We start from the raw sequence: 14,507 nt of genomic DNA, 5'->3' as shown, positions 1-14,507 counted from the left end.
ATTTGGAATAAAACTAATGTACATAAGCTGTACCATGCTGACATCTTGTAGGTCTCGATCAAATGAATAAAACATACAAGGACATGTGAATGAATAAATTACTGAACCCAACTGCTTTGAACTTAAAATCTAATTGTTAAGTGTTAAGGCTTAAGTCCCAACAAATGGTGCTGCCGTGTTAAACATAGTATTGTTCTATATATATTTCCAACAAATAGTATCCCCGCCTAGTAGATTTCCTACATTTTTGATGCCTCTGTGTGATGTCCAGTATTGTTCCCAACATTTTTGGTTTAAAAAATGTATAACACTCTGTGTTTATTCTGTTTGTATGCAAGACTCATTCTTGGCCCAGGTCCTATAGCAATATCCTGTTTTTAACTTGTTGGCTAAACACAGTGAGAAGTACTCCACTGCAGGAGCACTTCTCTCATCCACTTAATACTTTATCAGTGCTGAGATCAGACAAATGCTGTCAAAAACACACTGGACACTCCGATGGAAAAGCTCAGGAGAGAGGCATAGTGAGGGAGGAGGACAATTTCTTGGACTTGGATCTTATTTTTTTTCTTGGACCAATAACAATTCAACTACAAAAGCAGAAACAGAACATTTTAAACCAACAAAGGCCTGATGGCGATTTGTGTAACTGAGCCCAGAGTGGCTTACAAGACTGAAAAGCAGCTGGATGGATGGACTGTGTTCTCTGTTAATAAATGACCAGCAGAACAGAAACAAACACCATGCACTAGCACTGTTACTACAACATGGGCCCAGCAAAGGAGCAGCCTTCACACTGCATGTGACTACGAGGGTGTCCAGTTAAAAACATGTTGACTCTGTGCTTCAATCACATGGAGCTCTTCTCTTACAAAGCTGCACCTCTTCCACAAAGTATAATGCACCGAGTCAGTGTTTGAGGTGATGTCTAAATAGACAAGTGGATCTTTATTAGAATCTCTAGTCTGCTTCCTGCCCTTGTTGGAGGTGTGCATGTCATACTGTGAATATTCCACCTGCCTTTCATTTGTTAATAGATCCTGTCAGCTCTACTCCTCAGGATCTTTCACACTTACTCTATGAAACAACACAGCTTTATGTCACATCAGGTCAGCAGCACATGCTGCACTTTACCCAAATCAAGTCCAATTAGAAATTCATAGGGATGCACCCATTTATCAGCTGAACATCACTATCAGCCAATACTTGCCTTGTTGACTGCCATCAACCTATCAGCAAATAGGATGATATTCAACAATGGCAGTGGCTGATGTTTTTCGGTTGTGTCGCAGGCTAAAAAGCAGGGCTCTAAAACTAACAGTCAAAAACTTGAATGAATGAGCAGGTACAAGGAGAATACAGTGATTTTTTGGCAGACGGGCTCTGTGATCTCGGTGTTGTGTAATGAGAGAGCTACAAACAACTGACGTCCAGTCCTCCTGGCAGCAATTAAATATGTCTTTGGGATGAACAGAGATGTTCCTTGAGACATAAGAATGCAGTAAACTCACAATCGTTGCATCAGAGGTTACAGCCTATTGTCTCCCTGATAACGCTTCATTGTGAAAAAACAAACCTGTGTTGAAATCAGCAGGAGGAGAGCTAGTTAAGAGTTACACTGTGATGTTTTCAAGCTCTATTCAGTAGAAATTAGTACTTGGTGAAGGAAACTATAACTATGATAATAGAAATTTGTTGATGTTTCACAACAATATAAAACAGATATTAGAGTGGGACAAATTTCCATGTGAAAGCTTATATTAAAAGTTGTTTTCATAAATCTCTATGATTAAGTCTGTGCTCATTCAACGGTGGGGTAATAAAGGGCTTAATCAGGATACTGTAAAATAGTTCAGTCATTTTTTTAAAGTGTAGATTTATTAGTTTCCCTGGCACAAGGGGGGGAATAGACAATGACAAAAACAAAATAAACAGCATCAATATAAAAACATCAGTATTGGCCTAGAATTTCAAAATTGGTGCATTTCTAATATCATGTATATCATTGGTTAAAAGGTCTACAAAAGAGATTTTAAAATGTACAGTTACAATAGTGAGTAAAATGTAAAAAAAAATCTCTGATGAATTCTAAAAAGCCAGAATGGGTCAAATGATGTCAAGATGATGGAGTTGAGGCACAAGCCCCTATAAACTGGTGAAGAGTTGAGGACACATAAAAACAAGACCATCTCTAGCAAGACATGGATGACAACATATTTAATCCTAATCAAGCATACACACAAATAGATAAAGTGATCTCTTTGAAGGGGAGTATCTCGTGTTCTGGTTGTGTGTGTTACTCTCACCATTTCGTTGGGGGGGACCTCGACCCATCTGCTGGTTCATACCAAAGGGATCCTGAGGGTTTGGGTTCATGGTACTTGTGTGAAGAGCAGAGTCTGAGTTGGTTCTGTGTGGGACGAAGAGGAGGAGGAAGAGGAAAATTATGCTGGTGTTCCAGCACCTTGGACAAAGGCAGAGGATTTCTCAGGGCTGTAATGTCAGTGAGTCATTCTGCTTTCTGCTCTGCCTCCACACAAGCTGCATTCATCTGCAGCCTCACACTGACCTACCTCATAAACATCCTCACAGCACTGGACTAAATGGCCATCATTCTGACAGGAAAACACTTTTTGGCTCAATGATGAAATACTGTTAACGTTAAAGCACCTCACAGAAAACATGCTGTTGTTTATTATTCCCAATTGCATTGATAGAGGGAAATATAGGGAACCCGACAACTGTGCAGTATTTGTAAAACCTCCCAACATGGAACGTAGATCAATTATCTCTTATAAAGGTTCAGGAAAAAAAATGCTCTCACAGCTTTTACCTGGAATTTTACCACTAGTTGTTTCAGTAATGACATGTCAAATATTGTGTTTAATAGTCTGTCAATACAGTGCCCTCCAAAAGTATTGGAACAGTGAGGCCAATTTCTTTATTTTTGTTGTAGATTGAAAATATTTGGGTTTGACATCAAAAGATGAATATGGGACAAGAGATCAACATTTCAGCTTTTATTTCCTGGTATTTACATCTGGATCTGATACACAACTTAGAAGATAACACCTTTTGTTTGAACCCACCCATTTTTCATGAGAGCAAAAGTATTGGAACATGTCACTGACAGGTGTGTTTTGTTGCCCAGGTGTCTCCCAATTACACTGATTATTCAAACAATAAATAGCACTGAATGTCTGAGCTCAGTTTCAGATTTGGTATGATAGATTTTTGCTTGTGCAGACTGCATTTAGAGGTGGAACCAACTTGAAAACCAGAGAGCTGTCTATGGGTGAAAAAGAAGCAATTGTGAATCTGAGAGAAGATGGACAATCAATCAGAGCCATTGCACAAACATTGGCCATAGCCAGTACAACCATTTGGAATGTCCTGAAGAAGAAAGAAACCACTGTGTACTAAGCAACAGACGTCGAACAGGTAGACCAAGGAAAACATCAGCAGTTGATGACACAAACATTGTGAGAGCTGTAAAGAAAGACCCTAAAACAACTGTTAGTGACATCAGCAACAACCTCCAGAGGGCAGGAGTGAAGGTATCACAATCTACTGTTCGCAGAAGACTTCATGAACAAAAGTACAGAGGCTACACCAGAAGATGCAAACCACTCATTAGCAAGAAGAATAGGAAGGCCAGGCTGGAATTTGCCAAAAGGTACAGAGATGAGCCTCAAAAATTCTGGGAAAAGTTTTATGGACTGATGAGACAAAGATTAACTTTTTCCAAAGTGACGGAAAGGCGAAAGTTTGGAGAAAGAAAGGATCTGCTCATGATCCCAAACATACAAGCTCATCTGTGAAACACGGTGGAGGTAATGTCATGGGTTGGGCTTGCATGGCTTCTTCTGGGACGGGCTCTTTCATCTTCATTGATGATGTAACACATGATGGCAGCACCAAAATGAACTCAGAAGTCTACAGAAACATTTTGTCTGCTGATTTAAAGAAAGATGCAACCAAACTGATTGGGAGATCCTTCATCATGCAGCAAGATAACGACCCAAAACACACTGCCAAAACAGTGCCAAAAGAGTTCATCAGGGGCAAGAAGTGGAAGGTTTTAGACTGGCCAAGTCAGTCTCCAGACTTAAACCCAATAGAGCATGCATTTTACCTGCTGAAGAGGAGACTGAAGGGAGTAACCCCCCAAAACAAACAACAACTGAAAGAGGCTGCGGTGAAAGCCTGGAAAAGCATCACAAAAGAAGAATGCAAAAGTTTGGTGATGTCAATGGGTCACAGGCTTGATGCAGTTATTGAAAGCAAAGGATTTGCAACTAAATATTAAGTCTCATTCACTTTAATCTATTTTTTATATGTTCCAATACTTTTGCTCACCTAAAAATTTTGTGTTCCATTACAAATAATGCTATCTTCTAAGTTGTGTATCAGATCCAGATGTAAATACCTGGAAATAAAAGTTGAAATGTTGATCTCTTGTCTCATATTCATCTTTTGATGTCAAAACCAAATGTTTTCAGTCTACAACAAAAGTAAAGGAATTGGACTCACTGTACCAATACTTTTGGAGGGCACTGTATGTTTTATACAAATCAAATTTCAATTCAATGGTCCTCATTTGTCAGTCTTATGTAGAAACTTGAACAGATCCAAGCACAGAGATGATCGAAGGATGGAGTTAATGTGTGATTCATGAAATGTTCTTATCTTGCTGATCACGGTATAAGAACGATCGGGTACTGATACATGTGGCAGCTGAAAAGAATCGTTATTTAAATATCCATCCATCTGATTTCAACTGCTTATATGAGGCCGGGTTGCGGGTCAGCAGCATAATACTCCAGACATCCCTCTCAACAGCAATGCTTTCCAGCTCCTCCTGGAGGATCCCGAGGTGTTCCTAGGCAAGATGAGTTATTTGATCCCTCCAGCGTATTCTGGATCCCGGGGCCTCCCACCAGTTGGACATGCCTGGAACACCTATAACGGGAGGCGCCCAGGAGGCATTCTGATCAGATGCTCGAACCACCTCAATTGACCCCTTTCGATGCGAAGGAGCAATGGCTCTACTCTGAGTTCCCTCTGAATGTCTGAGCACCTCACCTTATTTCTAAGGCTGCATCCAGCTACCCTAAAGAGGAATCTCATTTCGGCCACTTCTATCTACGATCTCATTCTTTTGGTGAGGGTTGGGACATAGCTGGACCAGTTAATTGACAGCTTTGCCTTCCAGGCTCAGCTCAGTCTTCACCATGATAGTATGGTGGAGCGCCCACATCACTGCGAATGCCATACCAAACCACCAATCCATCTCACGCTCCATTTTACCCTCACTCATAAATGAGACCCGAGATACTTGAAGTCCTTCACTTGGGGCAGTAACTCTCTCCCAACCCAAATGGCAATAGACCATTTTCCGGCAGAGATCCATGGCTTCAGATTTGGAGACCCTGGAGGTATTTAAATTTCCCACCCCAATATATTCTTGGTCTAGACCATAGACGACATGACGTAACATGACAGCTCCCGTAAACTGAAGTCTAAACATCTTGATTGTCCCCTATTGGCTGGTTGCAGCATTGGTCATAAGGCCTGCCCTCTCTATGTTAGTGGATGGGACATGGGCCAGACTAAAAACTCAAAGCACACATGAAATAAAGTTTCCCCAAAGATAGTTTCTGTCATTTAAGGTAGTTTTTATCATGCTGCTGTTTGTTCAAGTGTTCAGTTTTTTTTGGAAGTTTGGTTTTAATTTAGTAATTTAATGCCAAACCACAGGGATTTTACAACATGATTTACAGCTGTGTGTGCCGGATGGTGAGCTTGCATTCAGTGGTGCTGCTTGTGATTGGTTGGATTGGTATATGGACAGGAGACTTAATACCACAGAGATTGCACCTGCTCAGAATCTGGCTCTGAATGACATCACCAGAGCAAGATGGCAGCAACCATATCCAGGATATTTTAGCTTCACGTCTGCACAGTGGTGGTCAACCTTATATACAGTCTATGGTCTAGAGGCCTCGCCCCTAGAGTTTATGACATGAAGACGCGTAACACGGCCAAGAAGAGAAACTTAACTGAGCTGGAAATGGAAATGCTGATGTCCCCAGTCCAATTTTATCAACTGGTTCTATTTGGCAGCCTGAAAAGTGGCACCAAAGGAGGTCAGAAAAATGCAGTACAGAAAGAAATCACTGCTGTGGTCAAAAGCGTTGCAGTGGACAGTCAAACTCTAGCTGAAATTTAAATATTTAGGCTTATTTAAACATCTATGACATGCATTGACCTAAAGCCTACATATACTAATAATATTTGCCTATATTTTATGTAATATTAATTATAATATTAATATAAAGCTTATAAATGACCCAGACCGAGGAGCATGTGGCTGCGATATCGCGTCTGCTTCCATTTCAGGTATAACGGGCGGTGGAAGAGACACAGACGTGTGTCCGAGCTGGACAATAAACATTTAATCATCTAGGCTACTAGTATTTAAATAATGACACAGCTGCAGGATTAATCTATTTCTTTTTCATAATGTTTAATTGATGAAATTCTTAGATATGCTTTGGTTTGTTAGTTTCAAAAACAGAAGGAGGCGTCAGCAGTGTTCAGCCATCACTCAGCCTAGAGCCAGTCCCACAGAGCCAGCCCCACAGAGCCAGGTAACTGCAAGCATTGAGTGCATTGATGTATGCTTTTACAAAATCTAATATTTTCTCACAGGATATACATTTTAAAGTGATGAATCAATGGCTGCAGGTGCTTGGATGCCGATCAGAATGTGGTCTAACAATTCTTCAACCAGATTTACGATGCACCACCAGTCCACGCTGAATCAAACTTGCGTACATGAGTTGAAACCCGAGGGCTGTACCACAAAGCCGGTTCAACAGAGTCAGGCTCTTTTTGCCTCAGTCGGAGAAAACAGGCACCACAAAGATGGCTATCAACTTACTTTTGTAACTCAGGCTTCCTTCTTCACGCTTTGTGCACATTCACAAAAAATGAGCCAAATGATTATCTCAGCGCATTTGACTCTGATAAAATTGATTTATCTTTTGCCACCTACTTCCACCTTTGACGAATATTAAAAAAGTATCAAGGCAAAAAGCAGCATTGTTGCTTCAATTAAGGTGAGAGAGGAATGCTGGCAGAAAGTGACTAATTGTATGAATTCACAAGTTAATACTGCCTATTTAGTTTACCACTAGGTTCATTTCTGACAGCTGCACATTGCACAGCTCTGAAACTGTAAACTTAATGGAGCAGATTTAAATGTTGTACACAGTCAGCGCTCCTGTAATTGCGCAGCTTTGATCAGTGGTGTATACATAACATTATGGCTCACCAAGTTGGATAAAGTGCATTTATAACGTATTCCTTCAGCTCAGAATGTGTATCACTCATAGACTGACATTAACAGTAGAGTGATGGTAGAAGCTATGAAAGCAATTTTGAACTGATTTCACGCTGAAACTCACAACAAAAAATAATTCTGACCAGGTTAGATCTGCAGCATAAGTTACTATGGTGATCCACTAACCGTGCTTCATGGTACACCCCTCTGACGTGAGATTTGCATTTTTTGCATGAAATACAATGTGTTTTAACTGGCTCATCATGTTGTTTGGGGGCAGAATATCTAGCCTTAAAAACATTTTGTTTCAAAACCTGTCAAACACCAAATGTTGGCATCAAATATGTCGTCAGATTCAGTCTTAATTACTTCCTCTTTAACCATACAGCTGATTGAGTGTAGACTATATTTGGCACTATTTTGCTGAAACTTACAATTATCCAGTTTGCATGTGTCTATTTAAAATATATCAAAACATATCGGTTTAATGAAGCCATTTCCTTGCAGCTGAGCACCATGACCACACACAGCATCTCAGAAGTCCTGCTGTCCTTATATAGTGAAGCTTCTGGATTCACACACATTCATAACTCATAACCCAGCAGACCTCTGGATGTACAGACACCTAACAGCATTCAGTTTCATGCAAAGATAGGATAAACATGTCACAAAGCTAACTCTGTATTGAACCCACACAGGTAAAATTGAATTGAATGTTTTTGTCATCTAACTCATTCTAAGACAACAAATAAGCACATTTCCCACACTTTTGAAGAATAAATTGTACAAAAGAAACACCTAAAATTGCCTCCAGTGACACACTTATAATAAGTACAGTTGCTGTTTTAAACTTCTCAAAACAAAGCAGATATTTATGGTGATTCTGAACAATTAAGTTTGGGGATAAGAACTCCTTTCTGTGTTGAACCCATAGCACTGCCCATGATCTCTCAATGGTCAACTCTTAATTGTATTTGTACTGAATTCAGAGAACTTCAACACAGCCACTTTCAAAAACAAAACTTAACAAAGACAACATTTGAAGAAGGATGTAAAATGGCTGAAAGTAAGAAAATGTGAATAGGGAGCTTTGATGTTAGACTGTGAAGGAACCATGGGTCCTAAAGCTGGATTAGTAAGAGAGCAACTATTGATTAATGTTTCAGAAATACCCAATTGTAGCGATAAGTGGAAAACTACAAAGAGGAAAAAAAAAATATATATATATAATATAATATATATATGTAATAAATCAACCATTAGCTGAGATTTGTGCCCTTCTATCTCAGTGCTTCAAGGGAAGAGAGGGGATTACTGAAATGTTACAAATCAGATGGAGATTTACAAAGGATAGAAACCAGGACACAGTGTAGCCAAGAGAGATTGCAAAAAGACAAAGAACAGAATATTTGGCCTCTGTGTGAATGAGTGATAAAGCTTGGTAACAATAGACTGAGGGAAAGAGAGAGAGAGGGGGGTCAAGGGTCACCTGTTGAGTTGTGATATTAATCTAAACCCAGGCCGTTTTTCCTCAGTCCATGGCTGCTGTTCCCTTCGGAGAGATAGAGGAAAAAGATGACAGAAATTTACTTGATGAAAATAGAGACCTGGCTCCTGCCTTAAAATGAGTGAGAAAGAGAAAATCTCTTTGTCAAAAGTACGATGAGCCTGTGTTGGCACATGTGTGGAAGGAAGAAAGACCCTGGAAAATACTCAGACAAAAGACACAGCACAATACTGTTGGACATTTGAGGAAAATGGAAAGGGAATAAATTAAATGCAGAGTGAAGACTTGAAGCCAGATCTATACACCTGCAGCTAAGGATCTAATGGGGAGAGAGAAGTGGTGCAACACAAGCAGCTCTCTGGAGAATGGCTGCTCAGAGTGAAAAACAACATGAAATACTTAATGTGAAGGGTCATGGTCAAAGCCTGAAACTATGGAGCAGAAACAGTGACTGGGTGGATTTTTCTGGAGCATTCAGCCAAAAGGAGTCTTGATTCTACCTTAGAAAACTACTGATTATTTTTTAAAATGGTATGACGAGTCTTCTAAAAATACACATGGTCCACAAAAAAACTCAAATGAATTTAGATATACAAGTGCTAGACCATCATTCTTTTTAGTTTATGTGAAACTGTGCAGTTTTTTCCACTGTTATTGACAGCATTAGAAAGGAGCTTTAAAAGTCCAGTGTGTAGGATTTAGGGGGAAATATTGACAGAAGTGGGATATAATATAATAGGTATGTGTTCAACTTAAAATAAGAATTGTTGTGTTTTAATTACCTTAGAATGAGCCATTTACATCTGCATAGTGTTGGGATTCATGCAGATCTAAGCTGGACATGTGAAGGCTTTTCCTCTGGGTCTTGCCATCTGAAATGGTGGCCAGGAACGCATGTTCTTTGTTCATCAAACAAAGGACAGCCATTTGAGACTCATCTCCACAGGACACCTCACTGTCACACCTAAGAGAGACCAGTCTTCAAACTTGATTGGGCAGTACTGTCACAGTGACATGACACAAGCCAACTCTCCATTGCCCTTTCTCCTGGACCGTGACCCTAGGCAGGAGAGCATGCTAAGCCCTGCTCCCATTTTCTCACCTCTGCATGCTCACAGCAGGAACTGCAGCTCTGCTCTTACTGCTGCCTGCTTCCAGCAGACACAGAACCTGATGACCAGACAAATTAGTGTGCCAAACACAATGTTTGCAACTGACTTACCAAAAACAAAGAGAACCAAGCTGAGTCAGCACCAGACTTCTAACTCTGCAAGGATACCCAGCGAACGGTCTCCTTGTATCTGCACCATCGACACAAGGACACAGCAAAGACTACATTTGGAACCAAAGTTCTTTCTAGCCACTGCTGGCTAACAAAAGCCACACAAAGCAACTCCTCTCCATCAAGGATTGGTAACATAACAACTGGGCATAGCCTTACTGTAGTTGTACAAGCTGAGCAAGACTGTTTAATTTTGTCGATTGTGATTTAATGCTGTTATTGACTTATTGTTGTTTATTTTATTTGTTTATTTTATTTGGATCCCCATTAGCAGCTGCACAGCAGCCGCAAATCTTCCTGGGGTCCACACATTGTGATTAGGGATCGACCGATATGGTTTTTCAGAGCTGATGCCGATACCGATTATTATGAAAAAGAGATACCGATAGCCGATATTTGCAATCCATATATGTCCGCTGTAAAAAATCATAGTTGACACAGAATTTAAAAAAATAAACACTGACAAAGAACTACATTCAAATGCAATTAAGCATATATTTATTCTGAGAACTTTTCCAATGAAACAGTACAGAGAGTTGCCAGCAGCACTTTGAAAAAAAAAAAAAAACTTTAACAAGTAAACAAATGAATGGAAAAATATAAAAGTACTCCCTGAGGTTTAAAGTACTGTAATAAGTAAAACACTTAACAGTAAATGAGTACAACAATGAACAGCAGATGAAAATGAAAAGTGCAGGGAGCTGCCCATAGCATTTTTAAAAGTTATATATGTATGTATATATGTCTTCCCCAGAGGTGGGTAGAGTAGCCAAATATTGTTCTCAAGTAAGAGTACTGATACTTTAGAACAATATTACTCAAGGAAAAGTAAAAAGTAGTCATCCAAATAATTACTTGAGTAAGAGTAAAAGAGTATTTGGTGAAAAAACTACTCAAGTACTGAGTAACTGTTGAGTGCCACACCCCCGTCCCAGTGCCTGCCTCTTCTTCTATGGAGCATTCTGTACAGGCTCCAGCTGCCACTAACCTCTACAGACAATCCCTCCTGCTTTCCTATTGCCCCAACTACTGGGCTAGTCTCTACTGTCCCACAAACTCCCACCTTCATACCCGTAGTAATGAACAACAGACATCACAAACGTCAAAACCACACAACCCACAAATTCCGGTATTTGCAACCACTGTCACAATCATCTGTCTGCAAAGCTGGTCCCAAGTCTCTTAAGCTGGCATTGTTGAATGCTCGCTCGATCAATAACAAATCATTCACGCTGAATGATTTTTTCATCACTAGAGATTTAGATTTCATGTTTTTCACCGAGACCTGGCAAAGGGATGAAGATTATGTGTCCATGAAGGAGCTATGCCCGCCTGATTGCGCATTCATATGTGCCCCAAGGACCACTGGCCGCGGTGGTGGCCTTGCTTTGTTGTACAAAGACAGTTTCTCCTCGAGGAGAGTGAATTGTGGAACTTTTACCACATTTGAACTGCTTATTTCTAAACCTTTCTGGCTGAATTCAGTGACTTTTTGGCTTCCATCACTAAATTTCAAAGAATTTTAATGCTTGGAGATTTTAATGTGCCTGTAAATGACACCACAAACTCCTTTGCTAATAATTTTATAAATCTCACCGAATCTTTTCATTTTGTGCAACATGTCAATGGCCCGACACACATTAAGGAAAACACGCTAGACCTTGTTTTTACACTTGGTTTGGACATTGATTGTATCGTCTCTGAGGAGCTGCCCGTCACTGATCACAACTAAATCCTGTTTAATTTGTCTATTATTTCTGATTGTTCAACCAGCAAGCGTACAAAACTCACCCGTATGTTAAATAACCTCTTGGCTGAGAAATTCTCATTCACTTGTGGCGCAGCCTGTTAGTATTAATGTTGACGTTGACTCCCAAGTTTTAACTTAACTCACACTGCTCTGCTATTCTTGATAAGATTGCTCCTTTAAAGCCTTGAACTATCCCCGCAGCTAATCCCACTCCCTGGCTGAACAATGACATCCGCTGCCTTCGTAAATGTCGGAGAGCTGAGCGCTTGTGGAAATCAACCAAGCTTCATGTACATCGTCCTTATTTTAAAGAACTGTTAGCTGAATTCAATTCTGTTGTTAGGGTGGCCAGAGCCTCTTATTTTAAAAATCTCATCATCTCCAACAAGAGAAATCCCAGGGTCATTTTTGACACTATAAGTAGCATTACTGGTGCGCAACCGCCTGCTCTACCTGTGTCCTCTGATGAGGACTGTAGCAATTTTTTAATGTATTTTGTGAATAAGGTTGCCAGTGTCAAGGCCAGTATAACACCCTCCTCCTCCTCCCTTCCTGATCCTCCCAAACAACAGTCAATTACTGACCATTTCTCACCTGTCTCCTTACAAGACTTAGCAGATCTTGTGTGCATTATGAAGATCTCTTCTAGTCCGCTGGATATCCTGCCCACAACTTTGCTGAAAAATGTTTTCAGCACTATTGGTCCATCTCTGCTCTCCATAATCAATAGCTCACTGGTTTCTGGTCATGTCCCATCCCATTTCAAGCAAGCGGTTGTTCAGCCGCTTCTCAAAAAGCCCAATCTGGACCCCGATGTTCTTAGTAACGACCGGCCCATTTCCAAGTTGCCCTTTGTATCTAAGATTCTAGAAAAAGTAGTTGCAAACCAGTTAGTGACAGCGTTGAACAGTTACAATATCTTAGGTAAATTTCAGTTCGGTTATTGTCAGTTACATTCCACAGAAACTGATCTTCTCAGGGTCTCCAATGACATCATGATGGCCTTCGATGCCGGTAAATCCACTATCCTGGTTCTGCTTGATCTCAGTGCAGCCTTTGACAATGTTGATCACCACATCCTTTTAGACAGGCTGAGGGACAGGGTAGGAATCTCAGGGACCGCCCTTCATTGGTTTAAATCCTATCTGTCTGATTAATCCTTTTCTGTGGCTGTTGGCCCTCATAAATCAGAGTTTGCCGCCCTTTCTTGCGGGGTACCCCAAGGTTCAGTGCTTGGGCCTATCCTCTTTACGCTATACAGTGGTGGAAAAAAGTTTTCGGACACCCCATGCATTTGTGAAATATTGCATTAAGAATCACTCTTAGGTCTTCAAGTGCAATTTCTTTTGGTACAGTCACAGCCAAAATACTAAATAAATCCTAAAAAAGCCATGAAAAACTTAAAATTGATTGATTCCATAAAAATACAAAAGAAATTTTGAGTATTGGGTCATTTTGGTACCAGTGATGAAGGTCATTGTTTTTATTAAAAGACACAATTTTTGTTGCCAAGCTTCATGTCTACATAAAGCCAGCACATTTGAAAGTTCTTCAGACACAAAAATGGCTAAAACAAGGAACCTAACGCAGGAAACACACCTGAAGATAAAGATTCTCAGCCAGGAAGGGTACAGCTGCCAGCAGATAGCCAGGAAGTGCAGATCCTTCAGCAGTTGGATACACTCTGCAGAAATACAGACGAACCAACAGCTTGGAAGACAAACCAAGATCTGGGTTCAGATGAGGGATCTGGGATCAAGGGTTTCTTCAGCAAGAAATGACCGCATCATGACCCGCATCCTTCGCATGTGCAGGCAAAACCGCCGAATGACATCACAGGAGCTTCAGCAGCAGTGGTCAAACCAAACTGGTGTCCAGTGTTCCACCCGCACTGTACGTGGCCGACTTTTAGATCATGGCTTAAGGTCCTACAAGGCTATCAAGAAGCCCCTGATCAATGAGAGACAGAGGTTAGCCCGGCGTCGTTGGGCCCAGGCACACAAGAACTGGACAGCCAGGAATTGGAAGAAGATTTTGTGGTCAGATGAGTCCAGTTTCCAGATTTATCTTTCTCCTACTAATGTGAGGGTACGCAGAAGGCCAGGCGAAGCATTATCTCCAGCATGTACAGTACCTACTGTCAAGAATGGTGGAGGCAGTATCATGGTTTGGGGATGCATGAGTGCTGCTGGTGTTGGTCATCTCACTGTCTGTGATGGCACATTGAACTCTACCAAGTATTGTACCATTCTCCAAACCCACATGCTCCCTTCTGCGCGTGCACTGTTCCGTCGAGGTAAAAACTGGATGTTTCAACAAGATAATGCCCCTTGCCACACATCCAAGGCCAGTAGAACTTGGCTGCAGGAGCACAGTATCCAGGTCTTAGAGTGGCCAGCTCAATCCCCGGACATGAGCCCCATTGAAAATCTGTGGTGGATTATCAAAAGGTCTGTTTCAAAACATAAACCAAAGAATTTAGAAGAATTAAAAGCAGTAATTCAAGAAGAATGGGACAAGATTACCCCTCAACAGTGTGAAAGGCTCGTGGGGAACATGCCAGCCAGGATTAGAGCTCTACTACATGCCAATGGCAGGACTACTAAATATTAATTTGATG

At 40.8% G+C, this 14,507-nt stretch overlaps 1 protein-coding gene across 4 annotated transcripts in view; it reads right to left on the bottom strand.

The window, feature by feature from the left end:
• Positions 1 to 14,507, bottom strand: part of crtc3 (CREB regulated transcription coactivator 3) — a 146,144-nt gene that overhangs the window by 60,489 nt on the left and 71,148 nt on the right. For 2 of the 4 annotated variants that reach the window (XM_049602966.1, XM_049602973.1), the window contains exons 5-6: positions 8,838 to 8,900; positions 2,307 to 2,410 (exon numbers count right to left, since the gene is read on the bottom strand). In XM_049602966.1, coding sequence (XP_049458923.1) covers positions 2,307 to 2,410; positions 8,838 to 8,900 — 167 coding nt within the window. The remainder of the gene's footprint in view (positions 1 to 2,306; positions 2,411 to 8,837; positions 8,901 to 14,507) is intronic. The other 2 variants (XM_049602982.1, XM_049602990.1) reach the window with 1 other exon arrangement.

Source organism: Epinephelus fuscoguttatus, linkage group LG2, assembly GCF_011397635.1.
Source record: "Epinephelus fuscoguttatus linkage group LG2, E.fuscoguttatus.final_Chr_v1".
Lineage (NCBI taxonomy): Eukaryota > Metazoa > Chordata > Actinopteri > Perciformes > Serranidae > Epinephelus > Epinephelus fuscoguttatus.
This window is presented reverse-complemented; position numbering and strand designations above follow the sequence as displayed.